Source organism: Anopheles bellator, chromosome X (genome assembly GCF_943735745.2).
Source record: "Anopheles bellator chromosome X, idAnoBellAS_SP24_06.2, whole genome shotgun sequence".
Lineage (NCBI taxonomy): Eukaryota > Metazoa > Arthropoda > Insecta > Diptera > Culicidae > Anopheles > Anopheles bellator.
In genome coordinates this window covers 4,043,223-4,063,321 of record NC_071287.1, presented here as the reverse complement: position 1 = coordinate 4,063,321, position 20,099 = coordinate 4,043,223, and the positions used below count along the sequence as shown (strand labels likewise).

General features: G+C 51.9%; 1 protein-coding gene across 1 annotated transcript; it reads right to left on the bottom strand.

The window, feature by feature from the left end:
- Positions 1-280: 280 nt before the first annotated feature.
- Positions 281-8,653, bottom strand: LOC131213309 (putative lysozyme-like protein). The gene is made up of 6 exons (XM_058207327.1): positions 8,630-8,653; positions 8,040-8,222; positions 7,813-7,974; positions 5,721-6,060; positions 3,256-3,486; positions 281-927 (listed from the first exon to the last, which is right to left on the bottom strand). Exons 1-6 carry the CDS (start codon positions 8,651-8,653, stop codon positions 281-283), a joined length of 1,587 nt encoding a protein of 528 aa, XP_058063310.1.
- Between the last annotated feature and the right edge of the window lie 11,446 nt (positions 8,654-20,099).

Genomic DNA, 20,099 nt, shown 5'->3' with positions numbered 1-20,099 from the left:
AATACTACGAGTAGAATCAGCTTCCGCGGAAGACAGTTACGTCACGCGTCCTGTGTATGTTTGTATGCAGGTGACAGTAGGAGAAGGCAGTGCCTACCTGAGTGTGGTCGATCGCTAGTCACCAGTCACCAGTGTCTGGGTTCTTGCGGGTTCTTACGGTCTAAAGTCTTTCTAGATGCTAGGACTCGGGGTGACTAAGTTGAAAGCTGGCAGAGGCCGACCTCATCGTCGTCGTCGTCGTCGTCATCGTCGGAGTTCGTCCGGAGTCGAGGTCTGGGTTCTACGTCTCGGTGCTGCCAGCAGTAGCCGCAGCAGTAGCGGCAGCCGCACCAGCTGCCTTGTCGTCGTTGGTGTCACTGGTTTCGTCCGAGCGACGCTTGTGCTTCGTGAGCGCCGGGTCCGCGATCTCGTACGTCAGCGATCGCTGCACCTCGATGCCGTTGCCGAGGTGCTTGGCCAGGTCGTGTAGCTGCTGCTCGTGCACAAACTCGTCGGTGCCCGTCTTCGGTGGCAACAGCTCGTACGCCACTGATGTCGGGGCACCGAGCGGCTTCGAGCGCGGACTCGGAAACGACGAGTCGGTGTCGTGGCCCGGGTGACCGTGCTTCAGGCTCATCGAGCGGTAGATGTCGTACGAGCTGGGGAACGGTGGCGCAGCGTGACCGAACGAGGTGGTGATCGAGTGCGAGTGCGTAACGGAGTCGATCGGTCCCACGGGCAGTCCGTACCCTGACGGTGGCGGCGGCAGGTAGCCGTGTTTCATCGGCTTGAACGGTGGCGGGTGCGAGTCCGACGGGATCTCGTACTGGGCAATGAGCTTCTTCGGTGCGTGCTCCGGGGCAACTTTCTGGTTGAGGATCTGCCGCAGCACGTCGGACGCCTCGACCACGCTCGCCGGGTGCCCCTTGCCCGGGTAGTGATGAACGACTAGAAAATAGTTCAGGGCAACAGTTCAGTTACCGAGCGGTGTCCTGGGGTGGGGTGATCTAGACGACGACCCAGCTGGTGGTGGAAGCTGCAACACAAATCCGAATCCCACCCCCCGGTTGGACCTGTAAACCATTCTTCCCGACCCAGATTCGCGGGCTCCACGGAGCCCGCAATTACTAGGGTGCTCATTAAATTCGGTGCCTCGACAGGAAACGGTCCTGTTACGAGTCTAATTTTTTTGTTATATTGGTACACTCTTCAAATGAACGTATGTGAAGTTTCATTTCAATCGGTCGCTTAATTTTTTTTACAATCCATTTAGTAACGACGAGTCACAGTATTTTCTACAATGGAAAAAATCAAGTATCGTCCATCGATTGAATTTTTATTTTTGGAAGGTTTAAAAACAAAGGTGATTTATGAACAAAACAAAATGGGAGCCGCATTCGATAAAAGTGGAACAAAAACGCATTCGAATGCATCTTTCTTGACAACATTCAAAGCGTTTTCGATAGGACAAAGTGGATATAGTCCATTGAATCATCACTGTGGATGAGCCTTGGATCTATCATTATAATCCTGAATCAATACAAGTGGCTAAAGAGTGGTGTGAACCTTTTTCAACAATTCCGAAACGAGCTCGTCCAGAAATAGTCCCAAAAAGATGCTAGCGTCAGTGTTTTGGGATGCGAATGGAATTTTGCTAACGGATTACTTGCAAACTGGAAAAACAATAAATTTCGATTATTGTTGTAACATTTTAGACCAGCTGGAAGAGAAAATGCTGGTGAAAAAAGACCCGGTTTGAAGAAGATAAACATCCTCTTTCGTCAGGGCCTTGCATCCTGTCGCAATAGCATTTTTAAAATGACAAAAATCCTTGAATTAGAGTTCGAATTATTGGAGAATCCACCGTATCCCTCAGATTTGCCCCCCAAGCGACTTCTATCTGTTTTCAAACCCAAAAATAATGAAGCGTAAATAGCGTTTTTCATCAAATGATGACGGCTTAACAGCTGCGGAGGCGGATTTTGATGTCTTTCCAGTTTTTCACTTCCAGGGATGGAATTTATAAATTGGAGCCTTCTAGGAATAAGTGTTCAGAAAGGTCATAATAAATAATTAAGTGTACTTTAAACCATAGAAATGTGTTTTTCTTATCAAGGCTCCGAATTTAATGAGTAACCTAGTATACGGCGACATCAGGCATGCTGGAACTACACAGTAATAGGACTTTGAACTAATTCATGTGGTTTTACAACAGATGACAGTTTACAACAGTTTTGTTGCTGTATAGTTAGACCACAATCGAATAAAAATCACATGGATTCAAGGCCCTGATACTTAGCCCGGCAACAGTATGATGATGTTTGATTTAATTAGACGTTCAGATGAAGGGAACCATTGCGGGGTCACTACCTGGTCCCAGGTTGCGAGCTAATTCTCCAGCATCTCCGGTAGATGACGTTCATCATATGAAACTTGCACCCGGAACCGACAACATGCGGATGCATTTTCCGGACGCAGCGGTCGCCCCAGCCATAATTACCATGGCATAGGGAGGTTCACGGTCCATTGCAGTCCGCGCCCCGGACGTCGAATGAACTTTCTCAGCCCTTAATTGGGCCCCTGTCGATGATAGTCGTTGGCCACGACCGACTGCACGCGTATGGCGAACGGTTTGCTGTGCAATTTGCATAACACGCAGCGACAGCACAGACTGAAGACACTTCGGTCCACGCGGGGCACAATCGAAAAAGAAGTCCCGACCTGTCTCGTCTGTCAAAGCAAGTCGCTCCAGTTACTGCCAAAAAACGGCCAATCCCTACTGCCTACTATAGCTTGACATTTTAAACGTCAAACTTGTGGATCTCGAAGTTGTAGAACATTTAGTCAAAAACTTTGACATTTACGTTTTGGGACTTGAATTCGACTATTCGTTATTACTATTCGACAGATCCCAAAACCAATTCGACAACTTCCGTACGCACTGGAAAAAGAAAACAAAACATGGAGTCTGTTGTCATGGGGTCGTCGTCGTCGCAGCTCGTGTTGGTCTCGGTCCTGGCCCGCCGCGGACCGGAAAGGGACTCGCCGGGCACGCATCAGGGTGGGGAAGAAATTGTGGTGTTGTCGAACGGGCTGTCGAAGTGTCCCGAAGTGCCTCCCCCTCCCCTCCCGATGTACGCATCGGTGCCCAATAAAGCCGGGAGTGCAGTACGGGATAATGAGAAAAACGTTATCTCCCGGTCGAGCGGTCAGACATATTTAATTAAATCAAATATCCCGGCTCAGCTCCCCGTCCCCCCCCCTCGTCCGACTTACCATCCGCCGAGGAGTGGCTGTACTTGCCACCGGTGACGTAGCTGCCACCGTGGTGCTGCTGGTGGTCGTCCAGATCGGCCCCGTACGAGTTGATCGATGGCGTCTTGTGGGAGCTCTTGTGCGGTGGCGAATGGTACGCCGGTCCGGATGGTCCGCTGCTGCTGAAGGTGCCACCGTGCGACGACTCGTGCGTGCCTGCGTAACTGGTGGGTCCTGCGTAGTCGGTGTAACCTGTGGGGATCGAGTTGGGAGGTGCGTGAGAGTTGAATTCCACGGCCCCTTGCACTTGCATCTTCCCCCTCCAACTTATTGGGATTTCGATCCAGAGCCCCTCCCGCCGCCCTATCAAGTACCACTCATGCGGTTACGCCAAAACTAATCAAAACATGTTAGACGATCGGCGGCCACCAAAGCTCCACAGATTACAGATGTTCGCCACCATCACACACAGGCAAACGTGCACCCTACTATCTTGCATCATGAGGACAAACAATTCTCCTTCAGACCCCCCCTCCCCACCCGCCGACCTCCCCCTCTGCTTTCCTTGCCATCGCCTTGAAGGCGTGCGTGGGTAACCGGGGTCGCCTTTTGATGTAGCTCCGGAGCTCGCTGTATCCTCTCGGTGGCGTGAAGAGGGTCCCTAGTCCCTAGTTTCTCATTATTGCGCCTCTCTTCGCTTCAACACCCTTTCCGCCAACATAAGAGCCTCCACCGGTTCCACCTCCTCCCACTTCGCCCACTGTCTCGCTCTCTCTCTCTCTCTCTCTCTCTCTAACCTCTGGACGGAAGGACATCGTCCGGGCAACCCTCGAAAAGCGCAGCGTTCCCACTTCCCAACCGCTTGCTTTTTTTTTATCGCCCAGTCGGCCGCTGTCAGGTCTTCGATTTTGCTTCTTCCTCGACGCCTTCTTCTGACCAGTTTGGGAAGGGCGAAACCGTTTTATATTTATCGTGCATTAATGGCTTTCGGTGGCGGCATTCGAATGAAGGGCCTGCGGGTCCGCTCCCAGGGCGGACTTGGGAGCTGGGAATCCTGCCTATTTCTGCCACCCCCCTCCCCCCAGGGGTAATGATTGGCTTTCCATCGTCCACCCGCTGGACTAACAGCAGGTCGACGTTCTCCTGAATATTGAGTTCAATCGACCACGGCCACGGCTGCCGGACGGCTTTCGCTGCCTTGCTGGCGCCAACAAATTAGAGCATCATATGAATACCAGCCAGAAACCGGTTTCTGCCTGAACCTGGCCGACACAAACACACCATCGTCGTCCACGTATCGTATCCAGGCCTCCAGGTGATCCCGCTCATCCAGCGGACACCGCGTATGCCCATATGAGTTGCGGTCCTGGTCCTGTTCGGTGCACTGTTAACGCGTGATTAGCGTGCTCAATTACCGGTCCTACCGGCGGAGATCTGAAGTAGAGTACGTTACCTGGAACCATGGAATTGAGTTATAGGCAAACGTAATAGATATTGGATCGAATAACCCCGGATCCGCGGGATGCTTGTCAAACAAACCAGAAACTATCACCGTTCAGTGTGTAGTCTGACTTCCAGAGCGTTATCCTAGTCTCAATTCTTCAACCATAAACGCACTGGTGTGTTAGGTCTTCGAAGTAATGGATGGTCTCTACTGTGACCTCAAAAACTGGACGTGGAAAATGTTTGCAATACTGATCCAGATCTTACGACAGTCGGGCTGCACTAGGTCAATCTACTTGTTGCCGAAGTGATGCCAGTGATGCCAGCCCAAAATAAAATGAATTAATGAAATGCTTTTAATGAAGTTAAAAAAAAAACAAAGCAATCGAGTTGAAGTAAATCGAAAATGAAAAGTTCAACGTTCAACGGAACCGTGACTTTAAATCCTGGCAGTGAAAAGTGCAAACGCTACTCTATCGACCCGTCGAAACCGGCCGGCGGCATCGTTTCCGTGTCGCGGGCTATAAATTTCGGGACGACCCGAAAAAATCGAACGTTTCGTTCATCCGACGTGGGCACAACGTCAGCGCGGGTCTCCAGTTCGGAAATTGAAACAATTTCCTTACGGCTCCAGGCTGCCGTACTCGTCGTTGGAGCTAATGCTTGCCGGAAGCAGAGGGAATCATAGTGAAAGAGTCGGAACGAACACAGGCAGGATTCGCTGTGAGATTCGCCGTAGGGCGCGTAACAGCATAGACTTAAGCCAGAGCCCCAGGGCTACAGAGTCCACGCCCGGAACAGAACGCCCAACGACGCTATCGAGCGGCTCTGCCAGCAAGCCGTCAGAATGACACCTGTCAACAGGTCGACAGCATCGACTGACCAGTTCGTGTAGATATCGGTAAGTTTCTCCACAACGGGGCACCACTGTGATATGGTTTTTGGTATAAGAAGTCCAAGTCCCGTGTTTCCCGTGATTCGTACCTAGCGGATTTGCATTTACCGAACAACGCCTCTGTACTGCTCTCGCGTAGGATACTTACTCTCAGCGGACGACTCGTGGTGGTGCTGGGACGAGGACGGTGACGAGGACGACGACAGGGCGCCCGAGGACGACGACAGGAGGCCGCTCAGCTTGGCAAACGGGTGGGCCGCGTGTTTCGGTGGGATCAGGTGGGCCGACAGGGCAATCTTCTTGCCGACGCCGGTAACGGCATCGCCCCCGGTGGCGATTAGCTTGCCGGCCCCGCTCACCAGGTAGCCCGAGCCCTTGATCAGCTGACCCTTGATGGCCGTCACGCCGCCCGTGATGGCCTTCACCGCCTGGAACAGCGTGTTCAGGATCGACTTCTTCAGCGACCAGCCATCGAAGTGGGACTCATCCTGCCGGTGAAGTGGGCGAAAGTGGGGGATAGAAAGCATAGCAACAGAAATACTAAGCATGGACTGGCAGCCAGCTGGTGTCGTATACTGGAGTGTCAGACGGTAGACGTAGACGAACCCGACGCACGCCACGGCCGAAACGAAGCGTGTGCTGCTCGTAAGACCAAATCGACCCGGTTGGGCCTTCCTGAAAAATCCGAGCCCAGCTGATTGCTGGAGCTGATTGTCCGTGATATTGACCGAAAAGCCCATTCATAATCAGGGCCCGGGAGCCTCGGGAGTGTTGTTGTTGTCAATTTCAAATTAATCAGTCTTCAAGTTAATCAGTTCAATGATAGCCTCACCCGTTTCTTAAGACTGAGGCTAAGATAAAACGCTAAACCCATTTTTCTTAGATGAGGCATCAATAAGTTTTGCAAAAGAAATAATATCCATTGATTGGTCTTCCGAAGAAAAAAAATTACTTTGACTTAGGGAGCCTAAAAACGATAAAATGGCTGTTCCAAAACGATAGCCTCACTTTTAAAAGTCTGTCCTAGTCCAATCCTATTAACAGTCAAGTTGAATTGTCAAGGAACTGAGTTTTTCACTCTCAGTAGTCTTGCATATTTCCTGTAGTAAATAGGTCAAAAATGGGTCGTGGAAATCAATTAGGAGAAGGCGAAAAAGGGAAAATTAAAGCGTGCCATAGTGTTGGGAGTTAAATCATGAAATAGCCTCATTATTAAAACGATCTCTAGGATCTAGGTTGTCAATAATTACTTGAAAGATCCATCGGAATATGGGACTCGGAAGTCACCTGGACGGCCAAAACTACTTCACCCTCGATATGAACGAAGAGTAGTTAAAGCTGCGTCTAATACTACGAAAAGTTGTCGGCGTATTTAGAATGAATTGCACATGAATGTTAGCTTTGCTACAATCTGGAGAACTCTTAGTTCCGCTGCAAGCATTGTCAGAGAATCAATGAGAAAAATTCCAGCATTGAAGATACACCACAAAGCAGCAAGATTGCAAGTTGGCGAACGAGCATATGTCATGGAACGATGAATGGAATTATGTAAGCTATCGATACATTGAGTTTTCCAATATTTGAGTTTTTTTGTAAGTTCAGGTCGTCTGGAGTGATGAAAAGAAATTCAATCTCGATGGGCCGGATGGTTTTTGCCACTACTGGCGAGATACAATACTGAACCACCTCTAGCTAAATTTCCCGCAGGATAATGCAACTGTTACTGTAAGATAACAAAAGCTTACTTGGAACATTTGGGAGTAAATTTTAAGACCTGGCCGACTGTTTCTCCAGATCTCAACCCCATGGAGAATGTATGGGAAATTCTAGTTCGATAGATCTATGCGGATGGCAAGCAGTACGAAAACATACAGACGCTTGAAGTGGCGATTAGAAATGCTTGGCGTTCCCTGTCGATGAACGTGTTAAAGAACCTAACCGAAAGTATGCCAAAACGTATATTTCAAGACATAAATCGTAGTGGAAAGGCCACTGATTATTAAAACATCATAATTTTCATTCATTTTTTCTGTAGTAGATTCGAACCGAATTCGGTACACGCGATTTTTGGGTACATCAGAGGGATGACAAATGGTCGCTGACGTATAACCTGCTTCTGGGAGCTGTCAGCTATGGCTAGCTAGTTAGTGAACCGCACAGCGCGATGACAAGTAATTGGATAATCAGAGAGAATCACAATAAAGAATCCGCGAGCGAGTCTTACGGGCGAGTGGACTTACGTGTGGCTTCTCGTACGAGTGGCTGGACGAGCTGCCATAGCTGTGGCCTCCTTCGCCGCCACTGCTACCACCACTGGCGTGGCCCGAGCCGGATGACAGCGACGAGCTGCTGCTACCGGCTACCAGGGAGGCCGACGCGGACCCGATCCCGGACAGTAGCGTCTGCAATGGGTGAGATATGAAAAGAATTCGTTCAGCCTCCGGGGTCGCCAGCACGCGGTGCTTACCTTCTTGAGTCCGGACAGTAGGTCGAAGGACCCGCTCCCGGAGCCGATCCCGGAGCGCTTGATGCGCGCCACATCGTCCTCCACCTGAGCGATATCGGCCAGGTCGGCGGCATCCAGCGATGAGTGCGACGGTTTCGCCCAGACGAGACCGGCCACCACGAACAACAGCAGTACAGCGGTTACCTACAAGAGTGGTGGTCTGGTTAGACAGACTAGGGTAGCCTTGTTAGGGATTTTGCGCTGCGCGTAACCGAATCCCCGATCCGGACTAGATGATTGGACGACCCGTGTGTCATTTGACGGCCACCACCGCACGGACTAATCACCGTCGTTGCACCGTCGTTGATTACGGGCCCGGCGAACAGGTGTTGGCGGATCGCTAATAAGCATCCTGACACTAAACAATGGAGCTCCGGTTCCAAGGGCCCGTGTTGTCGGAGGTCGCGCGCGAAACTGTTGGGAAAGTATCCCACGGCACGACATGGTTCGCTGTGCCGTGGCACCTGTCAACGGCACCGCTTCACTGCCCGGCTGGCGTGAGGCAACCGTCGAAGTTCAAAATTGTCAAAGTTAAATTGCAATTTAATTACTTCGATTGACATGTTACGGACCATTGTCGCGCGGGCACGGCCACCAGGTAGGCCACCAGATAGAGTGAGTGGGGGTGAGAGATCTAAACCAGAGGAGCTGCACTGGTTGTTATTTTTTCGTTTTGTTTCGGACCGGCCACTGCTACCCCAGTTATTGCCACTTTCCACAATGGCGCCCCTGAGGCCTCGACGCACGGCGAATGTTTGTGTAATTAAATTGTGTGGCACGAGCGGAAACACCGGAAGCTTTTATGGGTAGCCCCCGGCCGTGGTCCAGGTCCCGGTCCCGGGTAGAGGTGTTGTTAGTGGTTTTCCATTATTAGTCCACCGTAGGTTTTTGCGTGGCTGGGCGTGGTGGACACACCGAGGTTTTCGTGGGCCACGTAATTGAATGTCCACGCGGGGTGCCCCCATTACTGGGCCTGCGGCAATGCGAAAACCGGCAATGGGTAATTAATAGGATACAGGCTGCTTCGGTCCAGTCGGTGCCCCGACTGTGCTGGCACTGTTTACACTCGACTGCAGCGCCCTCTACCGAGGAAGCGAAAACTGGGAATCGTCTCAGCTCGTCCAGAGCACAGGCCACAGGTACGGTTTTCTTGTTGTTTTCGGAAGCTAGAGGATTTCGTGGACATCCGGAATCGATTACCGGGGGCCCCGGGTAGCGTACGTGACGATACTTTGATGTTTGGTCCTGGTAAGACGCAGCTGGTCCACGACGAGCCTTCGTATCCTTCGATTCGCGCGAACTCTCCGTAGCCCATTCCGATGCAAATCCGGTGACTCGTAATGGCGTAGCACCACGTGGGACCAGCACCGAGATGTGTCGTTCATCGCTATGGTTCCCACTTTCCGTTTACGTTTGGTTAGTTGGTCGCTTCTGCAGCATCCCACGATTGCAGCGATCGATTAAAACCGGAAACACTGCAGTGGTCCGGTGCCGATGACGATGCAGTTTTTCCAACTCTGTATCCCAATCTCTCACTCTCTCACGCTCTGGCTGCCTTTTTCTTTTCGCCTCGCCTCGCACAACCAGATGCAGAAGATGCGAACGAACGGGAAAACCTGGGAGGCCGTTTCCAATATTGTGCTTTTATTGGTCTTCACCCAGGCCCGGCCCCCACACACATATGAGGGCCATAAATCCACTTCCGGCGCCGGGCCGGACCGGGCAAGAGGACGCAGGAACACCCAAGTATTGGGAGCTGCAGAACATTTCCGGGGCGTCGTTTATTTTTTTTTTCCCGGCGCGATCCAATATATCGTTGGTACCACCGCACGGGTGTTGGTGGCCTGCCACCTCCAATCGAGTCCTGTGTTTGTTTTTTTTTTTCGTTCGTTTTCACTATATTTATAAAGGCGGCCGATTTTAATAGTGTCATCTCGCATACGGCCGCTGAGCTATTTGGGCCCACAATCGATCGAGCGATGCGACCAAGCGTCTTATTGGACATTATTTTATTGGCGAACGGCGAACACTACCAGCCACTTGACAGCCCCGCATGACAGGGCTACAGAGGGTGATGCTGGTGCTGCCGGGCAATAGACGTAAACGCAAACGGCCCGCCCGGGTAAGCCGGGGCCATAAAACGCGATGCAATCGAATTGATTCACTGAACGCTCCGAACGCTTCCTGATTACTTCCGAATGAAGAATCCCACGCTCTAGGATAATCTTCCGGCGGGGCTGTCAAACCCGAAGACGGCCAACAAACAGTCAGCTATCGCTACGACGCCTCCCCGATTCCCCGACCAGGCTATCGACATGGTACCGACATAACCGTAGTCACCAATCACTTCTCAGCTTAACGTTGCAGTGGCGGTAATTCTTCGGCCCAAAACCACAACAGTCAGGTGTTGACTGGGGAAGGTGCCATAAATGAAGCATACGGAGGGACTGCTGACACGAGGAGGCGGCAAGGTCTCCTCGGCCGATGGCTGCAGCTTGCCTGCGTGTTTGGCGTAAATTGACAGAGTGTGCTATAAATGATTCATACGCATTATTATGTCAGGCCCACAACACCGGACCGACCGGCGGTGCGATGTCGGACGCTTCGGAAGTGTACGAAAGGCACTGCGCGACGACTGAAGGCCAGCCACAATATCAGAGCGCAATGTGGCAGTGGCCCTAGCCTAACTAAGGCGCGACGCAACTCACCGGTCGCACGGCAGTTGTTCGCCCAAAAGTTTCCGGCAAACTGCTGCTAACTGCTGTTGTCACAGCAGTGTGGCATTGTAAACGGTCGCTTACAAGCTAACTGCCACGAGTACAGTATTATTGTCACCGAACCGAGACGGCCCGGATAAAAGGTCCTCCCGGAGCCAGGATTGTTTTGCGTGGAACCAGCTCGCCTAGTTCGGGTTCTATAGACCGTTTCATTATGTCTATGCACGATTTTAAATGAACGCCAAAAATTCGAATTAGAAGTAAACTCAATTTTTTTTTCAGTTTTGAACGCTCTGTTATCTTACTTCAGAGTACGTTTTTACCAAATTACATTCCTATTAACCGTATGCTAATAATCGAACTTTTGGCACAACTTTTTTAATAATCTTATTTTGGCACGATGGACGGTACTCACAGTTGTTCCCACCTTTTTAGCCACATCTCGGACGGATGCGCTTTTCTTGCTGCACATTACTTTTTGGTTCAAAATTTTATCCATTCGCTTTCCGCCCAGATTTAATTTTATTCTCAAAGCTGTTTTCTTCTTTGAATTTCCCTGTTGCGTTTCGAACCGCTCCAATGCTTATTTTTCCATGTTTTGCCAACTGACTCAGAGAAATGTTGGGAGTAATGCACCATTTGTGCAAAAGCTGTTTGCGCTCCTCTGGAGAAATGCTTCGCATTTTCCCAAAAGTTAAGGAAACCTGTGCGTATAATACATCATTTTTTTAAGTTAAAGTGTATACTAAAAGAATCTGTTGAAATTGACACTTTAAACGTCATGTGGAGAGAATAGTGATCTGTCAAAGTCGTGCTAAGACACCATGAAACAGTCTAGCGTTGAGTATTAGTATCGGCACCTGGATCAGATTCGGGGCTGTGAATAAACTGATGAAGTTTGAAGCGAGCCACTTCAAACCGCGTCCCAAAGACCGCTCCTGACAAGGTAAGAGGTTAGGTAGGCAGGTACTTGTTCCAGAGTGCTCACCTACGCAATAAGGAATACCGGGCAAGGTGAGGCGAGAGAATCCATAACACGCATGGACCACCTGCGGACTACCACCGCCTTACCCCCGGAAGCGCACCGAAACTAGTTCCTGTTCCAGGAAACAAATGTGACAGCGCACAGCCCGATACCGGTACAGTGTGGGGCAGATTCTGGGACGTAAATCTTCCGCCCCATTTATTTTAATTTATTTTGTCTGACTGCCCTCCATTCGGCTTCTCGGTGTGTGAGCACGCGCGCTCCTTGTTCTATACTCATTCCGGGTCCAGGGTGTTGCCATTTTTTGCCATTTCCGTAATTTAAATAAGTTCGGTTTGGTTCTTCCTGCTTTTCTACCTTCTCCGGTCTTCTTCCGGTCTGTGCGCCGTGGTCGCAACAATGCAACAACCCCTATCCTATCCGGTAGGACGACCATCACCGGTTCACCCGTCACCCGACACGGAGTGGAATTGTCTTCCGGCACGGGGTTGCTTTCTTGCGGTTTCCCCGGAATTGCGGGCTCGAAAACTTCTTGTCAGCCATCTGTTCAGCTGGTAAAAGAGAACATAACCTATTTCCAGGCCACCACCAGACCACAAGCAGCAGCAAGAGCTAAAGTGACACAGAGAGAGAGACAAGGTGAGAGAGGAAATGAATATTCCGTTTCCAATCATTGTTGCATCCCGTCTTACGACACGGTGATTGATTACGGCGTGTGTAACATTCGAAGGGAAGGTCTGGAAGGTACTTCCGGGGCAACAACACGAACAGTCCGGTTCCAGCCATAGGTAAATGGCTGCCGCTTTGCTGGGCGTCCCGTACGGTTACCCGGTGATGGTGTTGATTCTGGTGTTTAATCTCTCGACACAAGCTCGACGACGCTTACGGACAATCAAAACAACACCGGCTTTGGCACTGGACCCCTACTACCACTACTAGCGCACCGCCCGGTCACGATACACCGTTCACACGTCAACGCTCGTCGCACGTCAACTATCGGCCATCATCATTCAGTGCTCGGACCGGCTCGATCGAGCCGGGTTTGGGATTACCTGACGGGCACAGGTGTTTTTCGTATTCTGTTGTTTACTTCCATCGCTCTCTTTCTCTCAGTCTCTCTAGCCAACACGCTGTTTTACTGAAACGTTAGCACAAAAGTGCTGGCCATCGGTTCCGGGGAGCCGAAGACTAACTTCTTAATTATAGCAATTGCAGATTTACGTTCACAGGGACCAGAGACTTCTGGGGTAGCGCTTCTGTATCGGACACGCTTCGAATTCGTTCGCCACAGCACCTTCCCGATCAGCCGGGCACCGAGAGTCCCGGCACCAATTAATCTTGTTTACCGGGCAAACACCGTCGACCGATCGACCGGTGGAGGTGTGGTGTGATTCATCAAGTGGCTCTAATGAGACAGAAGATCCACCGCCCACACTGGCCCAAGAGCCCGTAACGACCCGGACGCCGGCGACGCCACTTGGCACGGAACTGTGGCGCGCGCCTGGGACCCGTAATTTGCTGAATGGGCGGCGTGTATTCGTTTAGTGAGTGCAATACGGTGCTAATGCCCGGCCACCGGATTTCAGGTTATCTATCGCCCGGAACCCCCGGTAGTATCGGAACGGGCGACCCCAACGGATGGTGAGCGTGTAGAGACGAGACGGGTGGCACACACCGCTAATCTGACCCACGATTTCCCAATTCCCTTTCAGGCACCCGTCCGACACCGTCCCGAGGGTTCCACACGCTCTGCCTGGAATCTGGAGTGGCTTTGAAGTGGCAGCCCGTCCTTCGGCACGAAAGTGGAATTTAAAATCGCGTCGAAATCGGTGCCTTGAAGAGGACATCCATCTAGGGCAGCAACCCCGGTACACACCGGCAGATCGATCCTGTGTCCCGTCGGAGTGCGGAATGCAAATCGGTGCAACGATAGCAACGGATCAAACAGAAACATCGAATCCTCTCTCGGGCGCTTCACCGGAATCGGCATCATGCTGCTTCCATTGAAATGTCTGCCCCGGATGTGTTCCCGGCTTTTGGTCGGTGTGGATGAATCGGTATGGCGGGTGTAACATACACATAGCTGAATGGCGAACAATTTTAAACAATCCAGCTGAGGGCGAGTATCACATTGCAAACGGCTGCAGATATAGTCAAATAATTGTACTCTCGGTGGGAACACAATGATGAAAGGAGACTGGTGGTTATACGAGCGGTTCGCTAGAATAGCAATGGTGGTACCTTATGTCAAAAAATAATGAGCACCTGCCCCGTAACGAGCACCTGCCATAACGGGCCTTCAATTATGGTCGATTGTAATTTGTACATTAATGCCTACTACGGTAATCTCCGAATGCGCTCCCCAGCACCGCACCGAGCGGTGCAGAGCCTGCCCAGTCGAGTACTTCCATCCAGCACTACGTGTAACAAACGCGCACCTCGCGCAGAAGAACATGAGAAAAACGGGGCAACACCACAAGAACAATAACAACAACGGAGATTAATTCTACAGCCGACCAGCCATCCGACAACCGGAAATGGATCCTGAAGTGTCAGCAGACCCGAATCCGGGACCAGATGAAGATGAAGGAAACGGCCCCAACGTGTCTCTCGCACGGACCCTAGGATGAGGTGCCTCTCGAAAGAAAGCGCACGGCGAGAAAGGCGTTCCGGTCCGGAAACATCATGCATCCTACCCTGGCAACCCTCGTCACTATCCAACAGGGAGGGGGCGGAAATGTATCGCAAATGGCGCAATGGCCGATGAAATGTAGCTTCGGCAGCAGTGAGAGCAATGCAAACAAAGCAAGGATCCATGCAAGAATTGCGTTCTTTACTCGCGTGCATCTCCACACCGGGGATCCGATTCCGATGGCAAGCTAAGCAGTTACTACTACAGCAGCAGTTCTATGGCTTACAGACGGGCACTAGAATTTAAGGGTTTACGGCTGATGATTACGCCGAACGCGCGAAAGGGTACAGGTCGTGTAACACATGGGCCGAAAAGTCAAAAACTCATTAAAGTCCTATTGCATTTGCCGCTAGTCTTATTGCTTAGTTGATACAGGTGTCGGCCAATTGTGCTGCGGGACCTAATTTTCACCCAAGCCTCCAAGATTCCTCCTTTCATCACATCACTCCATGCGCAAAAGGAGCCTGCGAACTGGCATCAGCCGGTGGAACGAGTGGAACGAGCGGGAGATGATGGAAGGCAGGTAATTTAGTGCGAAAAAAGTGAAAGAGGGTTCGATCGGCCATTTTTCAAACCCCCACAACCTGCCCCTATTGCCCCGCTGCCTTTCGCCTGCCGTTTGAAGTACTCGGGTGCGTCGTTGCTGTGTACGCTCCGTTGCATAATAGCGCGTACATGGCGAGACACCTTCGCCGGCAGCCGAGGCCGACCCACCACAAACTGGTTCGTGGAGAAGGGTGGTGGTGGGTACTGCACACCGCAGCAGCATTAAACGCTGGCGTGGCGTGCTGTGCAAAACCTCAGCCGGCAGGAACGCCGCCGAAGATGATTGAATCGCTTTCGAAAGTTTTGGGGCCGCGTACCGCGCGTAATGCACCCCTCTCCCGGGCTACGTTGGCAAACGGCTAATAATGTGCGTGTTTCCCCCTAATGACTGCTTCCGGTTGTGAGCAGGAACCGTAGCGCAAGGGTTCCCGAACCCTCGCAGCTTATTGCCCGGCTTAAATGTAATTTTGCCCGGCAGGACACGCGGCTTGTCCGAGCACACTTCAACCAACCAAAGGAACCACCGGTTCGGTTTGGCGACTAGACGGGCCAATTCTTCAACCACTTCCTTCCAATTCGCTCTCCGATCGTAGGGGCTCCCCTTTAACGCTAGGGGATGCAAATGATTGCCGGAACCTGGAACGGTGAAGCAGAAGAAGGCTGCCTGCCCCACATTAAGGTCGCTGGTAGCGTCGCTACGCTTGACAATATTGGCTCAATTTGGATTCGGAGCCGGGGCGTGCCGGGTGCTTGGAACAGAGCAGGATTCGGTCCGGTCTTCATGCCGGTGCCCCCTCCCGACTGCTCCTGAGCTAACTCCGCACAAATCTCCTCCATATTGGTTGCCGGCGGATTTCATGAGAGCTCGGAGTTCGATTTTACGACATCCCTTGCATCGCTATCGGCATCCCGATGTTGATTGAAATCCATACGAGTGCATCCTCGGGTTCTTTCTTCAGCTGGCGGAATGACACCTGCACACCACCACCACCACCCCCGAAGCTTTTAATCAAAGCAATGGCTCGCTCGTTCACCGGCGATCCATTGCCTAGGCAATCCACTCCATGCGGTACTTGGTGACGGGCAGCAGACACGCACACCACCAATGTGCTCCACACTGTCTCAGGCCGGTGTGGGGAAGTGACAGAATGGAAACTAAGCGGCGTGTGTCATCCAGACGAATGTTGTTGTTGTTTGTTTAGGGGCACTTCGCAGTGTTTGTAATCACTACCGGCGAGCCGATATAAAACCGAGCATTAACACTCCGTGCACTTCGGCTGCGGTTGCCATTTTGCAAATTAATTGCAAAAATCCAGCTAAGCCACTTTTCGAGCGGCGAGACGTCGGCTCAACCTCATTCAACGCACACACTAGAACGCAACGGGCGACACTAAACGGGACAAAGGTCCGAAGGCCCGGATTACCGGCCTCGGCCGTTTCGTGTCGATAAACAGTGGCCCAGCTGCGAACCTGCTACGGGGCTGCGATAGAACCTAGGCCTGTTCCGCCGGAACTCCGCTGCCCGGGACCCTTTTCCCCGTACGTGGCGGGCACGCACCGGTAAGACAAACAAAGCATGTTCCACAAAACACGATAAATGCTGTATTGTCACGCAGGTAGGGACGCCGTTACGATCCAGGACTGGACCGGACCGGGCTGCGGAGCTGGGTGTGAGCTGCAATGTACCGACGAAGTACTAGCCAAGGACGGACGGTGTGACTCACTCACATGGTACAACTGCTTGCAGCCAAGGCAGACGACTTGAAAGTCATGTACCGTCATCCAGCTGATCCAAGTAACACCGATACAAACGCCAGGACCTCACGGCTCTAGGAGAACATTTTCGGAAGCACCAAACTCAGGGCTATGTCGTCATTCCGGATCCAAGGCCACAGCCTTTATGCTTCGCTTCTAGCATTATGCCGAGACGGGAGCTACGAAAGGGGCCTTCCAATCGCCGAAAATTGCCAACGATTATGGTTATGGTGGATGGCTCGTTCGAAGAATGGGTCTCCGAGTTTTGAACTTGGACACGGACGCCCATTGCCCAGGGTGGGGGATCATACGAGGGTAGTTTGATTAGAGACCTAATGTCCGTGTTTTCTATCTCGTTAGTATGCAGCCAGCCGAAGGAATGTGTCGCTGGACGACGGCGACGGCTGGACATGGCGTACCGGCATCCAATCTCCATCTTCAAGGAATCTTCCATCGTCGCCGGTAGCACGTCGAACGAACGGATCCTACCATCCTGCAATGGTCTATCGTACTAGGCCCACGTTCATTGCAATGTGAGTGTGGGGCCGACACTTTCAGGAATGGTTTCGTTCGCAAACGAAGTAATAAGCAGCACTTCTGAGATTGCAGTCTGAGAGCGTCGTTAAAAAAGTCAAGCGCTTCAAAAACTAATCTTCCGAGCACTGGAAATTGCCCGAGGCGGGAAACCGATTCACCCAGAAACGGGAGCTCGATAAGTGCATATGCGTCACCGGCCTGTGCCTGCTTCTGCTACCCTTTCCGCCCTGGAAACCGAAGCCTAGGGGACACGTTAACGCGATACGAAATGGGCAATAGAATGTGCATTAGGTGGTGAGTGAGCACAGCGTCTTATCAGCGCGCTGCCCGAGTGTCGGCGGAGATTTATCACTCCCGGCTGCCGGTCGCCAGTATGCTAAGCGTACCGTGGGGAACGTGACTTACTGTCACGCTTGCATCGTCCGGTTCCGGGCCCTGTCCCCGACCGTCCCCCATCCTGACGGCCGGAATGATCCGTACCGTAGCAGCCAGGCAGGCAGGCAGGTGTGTTTGCATTGCGGGAACACACAGCAAGAGCGACGGCGACGGCAAACAGAGACGTTAAGGTTTTTAGTATTAAGGTTTTGCCCCGCAATATCGGTTTGCTGGCTGGTTTATGAACCGAACGTGTTAACGATCCATCCATTCCGCTCGCTAGTGGTTTCCGGCGAGATCCGCGCTGGTGACATCATTGACTCGCCCAGACAGTCAGCTATTTCATTGGCATTTCATTAATATAATAAAACTCAATTTCAATCACAAAATTTTACAGCATTTCAATACTGATATTGTTTTTTTTTGTTTTGCTTCCAGGCACCTTCCCAGGACATGCACCGAACACCGAATAACTGATGGAACAATAAACGCTCCGATTGCGTTGGCTCGCAGATGTTTGATTTTGAGCAAAATTTATGGGGGATTAAAAACCGGTCGGTTGGGCAAACATTTGAGTATCGGCTGGCCAGAACCGCCAAGCCGGTAGAGTGTCTTGTCTGCTAATGCATTGCTGGCGATTGACTCGAGCCTGTTCGCACCTCACCTTAGGAAAATAATTGGAACCCTATTAATTGGCGCAACCTGTCGTAAGGCTGTAGTCTGAACGCTCCCAATGGCGAACGGTTTGCGTTTTTAAGCCGCGAGTAATACTACAAAAGCGACACGAAGGAGCACTCAGGGCGAACCGGGCGTCGAGGTCCATTACCATTGAGCCATCACGATACCGCTGGTTGACAAAAGACAGGACACCATCGGAACAACACACCTAAAAGGGTGCTGCTTGGTTAGCAAGGATGACAGGATGGTGAGCGAGCGAGCGCCAACAAACCTTAAACGCACGTTCAAGCCCCGACGTCCGACGTATGTCCTGTCTAGGATCGCATCAAATCAAATTTGTTTTGAGCCACTTCGAGACACGTAGTAACTTAGTACTAAAAATGTCGTGTTTGTGGTGAACACTTTATTGTAGCTCTCCTTATCCTTAGCCCATCCGGGAGGCCGTTCTTCGAAGTGGCCGATGGGGCACCTTGTTATGGGCCTGCCGGCTGGCTCAGAGTGGAGTACAAACACCCGGGGACCAAGGGCGGCCCTGTTGGGTGGTGCAAATCCTGTGCCGGTTCGTAAGCTGCTGGTCAAACAGTGCCACCGACAGTGGCTTCCTTTGGAATCGCAACCAAGGTCAGACGGCTACTAGTGCTGGTACTAGCCCTCGGCACACTCTCAAGGTGCCCTGCGCCATGCCCAAAGCTGGCTCTCCTGTGTCTAGTGTGTCTCGTGTGTCTCTGTTTGGACGAACAATATTGACTCTTTCTCGCCCCAACGTGGACGTGGAGAATGTACGCCTCAAACACCCACAACCCCCTACAAAGACGCAGGCGTTTGCGACGGAGGCCCCGCTTGGCGGAATGTGAGATTTGTGCTGTGTGCTCCGGACCGAGTGCGTTGACACACTTTCGCCTGGGCCACGGAGAAAGCCCACCCTAGCTGACGGGCGGGCGGACGAGTTGGCGACGATGATCGAAAGAATTGGCTGGCTCGTTGACTGATTGGACGTGACCAGACCAGTGACCAGAGTTTTGGGCCGTTTGGGGTGGGCTGGGGACTTAACCCAGCTGGAGAAGGGTGCTCGATTCATCAGCTACCTCGCTTCCACCCTCCCACACTACTCATCACCCGAAAAAGGCTCTCACATTACTCCGACCAATAGAATCGGCCGTCTGGGAATCGGAGATCTTCTTAGCACAAGAAACCAATAGCCGGACCTCTCGGCCCGCCGCCTTTCCTGCAGTGTGGAGAACAGGGGAAGCACGTGCGCCGAAGATTGAGCGGCGGGTCGGGTGTTTCGGGCAGTGGGGCACATAAATCGTCCCGATCCGTCCATCGGCGTCATTATGCTGTTACGGGCCCCGCCGGATTTTCGCTTGCCGTGTGTGTTGTGGTTTTGGAGAAAGCGGACGACGCTTGAGTGGTCTCCCGCTGAAGTTCCGAGCTTGGAATCCCCGGGCCCCTTGGAGCCGTTGAGCCGTATTCCAAAGTTCCAAAAAGGATGGATCCCAAAACATCACTAGCGCCGCGCCGGGCACGGGAGCCATAATGAAGCCGTGTTGACCCGCCAGTTTAGCAACTTTTTGATGGCGGGCCGCACAACCATTCACAACTTCTCACAGCAGCTCACTGTTGACACATCGCGCGTTTCCAACACGCGCGACTCGCGAGATGATGCGAAATGATAAAAATATACTAATAACCGTCCATCATCGAGGTAATCCGTTACGGGCTTTTCCCCCGGGCCG